A 1,682-nucleotide genomic window follows, 5' to 3' on the forward strand; every position below is an offset into this window, starting at 1 on the left:
TGGCATCCCATATCACCATAGGACGCATTGGAGAAGTTTATCAAGAAGACCTCAAGGACACCATCTACCAGATTTGCGGACGCCGAGATGACAAATGGGACATAGTCAGCACCAAGAAGGATAGATCCATTGCAGCTTTTATCCAGGAGTTAAAACCAGCACATTCGACGCCAGGAGAACCAGATGTGCAATGATATGTTGGAGTTGCAGAATGCAAAGGGAAAGATCATCGAGCTAGAAGGAGAACTGAAGTCTACACGCAAGGACTACATGGACGAGATCGTAGCTCTAGCAAGGCACAATAACGATCTTAAGCAGGAGATTGAAGAACTCAAGAGGAAGTTAGCATCCCAGGAGGAAGACGAGTACGTCGCATGTCCAGACAACTACATCATCCTCGACGACACCGATTCGGATCCAAGTGAACCCGATTTTGAAGACGAAGCTGGAGCAGACATCATGGAATCTTCCACCGGTTCAAATTAGTAGAAGTTTCCCCACATATTAGTAGTATTTCCCCCCATGTAAAACATTATAGTACACGCACTTGCGATAGTTAGATCGTTGTAAGCCTTGTTTGATTGAATGGAGTGATTTTGTGTGCATTGCTCATGTGCATTTGGGTAGTGATTCCCCTTAGACCTCATTCTATTCTAAATTTCTCTTCTTTTCTAAACCCATCAGATGCCTCCGAGACGCGACCCTGGATTCGTTTTCCCCGCCAGAGATCATCCAACTGATCCAGCAGCAAAACACCCTGATTCTAACATTGGTGCAGAACCAGGGCAACAACAACAACAACCCACCACCACCACCTGCGGATCATTTGACTCGTTTCCTTAGACTAAATCCGCCGGTGTACTCCAGTAGCACCGAGCCGATTGTAGCAGATGATTGGCTCCGCAAGATAGGAAGGGAGTTGACCACTGCAGGATGCACAGATGGAGAAAGAGTGAAGTTTGCAGCACATCAGCTTGAAGGACCCGCAGCCGCATGGTGGGAGAATTTCACAGCCACTTACCCGGTAGACACTGTCACATGGGATCAATTTCAGCAAGCTTTTCGCACTGCCCATGTCTCAGCAGGAGCCATGGCCATGAAGAAGCGTGAGTTTCGCAACTTACGCCAAGGAGGAAGGACTGTTGGCCAGTACGTGGATGACTTTAGCAAATTAGCACGTTACGCCCCAGATGACGTTGCTACAGATGCGGCTAAACAGGAGAAGTTTCTAGAAGGACTGAATGATGAGTTCAGCATGCCGTTGATGGTAGCAAGTTTCAATAACTACCAGGAGTCAGTAGACCGAGCCCTTATGATTGAAGGAAAGCAGCAGCAATTGAGAACCGCAAGCGAAAGTATGGACAAGGGAAGTATAACTCTGGAGCTCAGCAGAAGACTCGTTATACCCCTAAATTAGGAATTCAGTTTCAGCATACCCATGGAGGAGGTAATTCGCACAACCATAATGGCCACAAGAATGGTAATGGGAATGGAGGAAGCAACGGCCAGAACCGAACAACCCCATCAACCCCAACCAAGAGAGACCTGAGTCAAGTCACCTGTTTCAAAGTGTTCGAAGACCGGGCATTATGCAAATGACTGTCCAGAAGGCCAGAATGGAAATGGCAATGGAAGCTCTGGAAAGAAGCCCAACCCTTTCAACAGGGGACAGGTGAACCACA

At 47.6% G+C, this 1,682-nt stretch overlaps 1 protein-coding gene across 1 annotated transcript; it reads left to right on the forward strand.

The window, feature by feature from the left end:
* Positions 1–585: 585 nt before the first annotated feature.
* Positions 586–1,417, forward strand: LOC137625558 (uncharacterized). The gene is made up of 2 exons (XM_068356470.1): positions 586–590; positions 685–1,417. Exons 1-2 carry the CDS (start codon positions 586–588, stop codon positions 1,415–1,417), a joined length of 738 nt encoding a protein of 245 aa, XP_068212571.1.
* Positions 1,418–1,682: the final 265 nt, after the last annotated feature.

This window comes from Palaemon carinicauda, chromosome 32 (genome assembly GCF_036898095.1).
Source record: "Palaemon carinicauda isolate YSFRI2023 chromosome 32, ASM3689809v2, whole genome shotgun sequence".
Taxonomy (NCBI): Eukaryota; Metazoa; Arthropoda; class Malacostraca; order Decapoda; family Palaemonidae; genus Palaemon; species Palaemon carinicauda.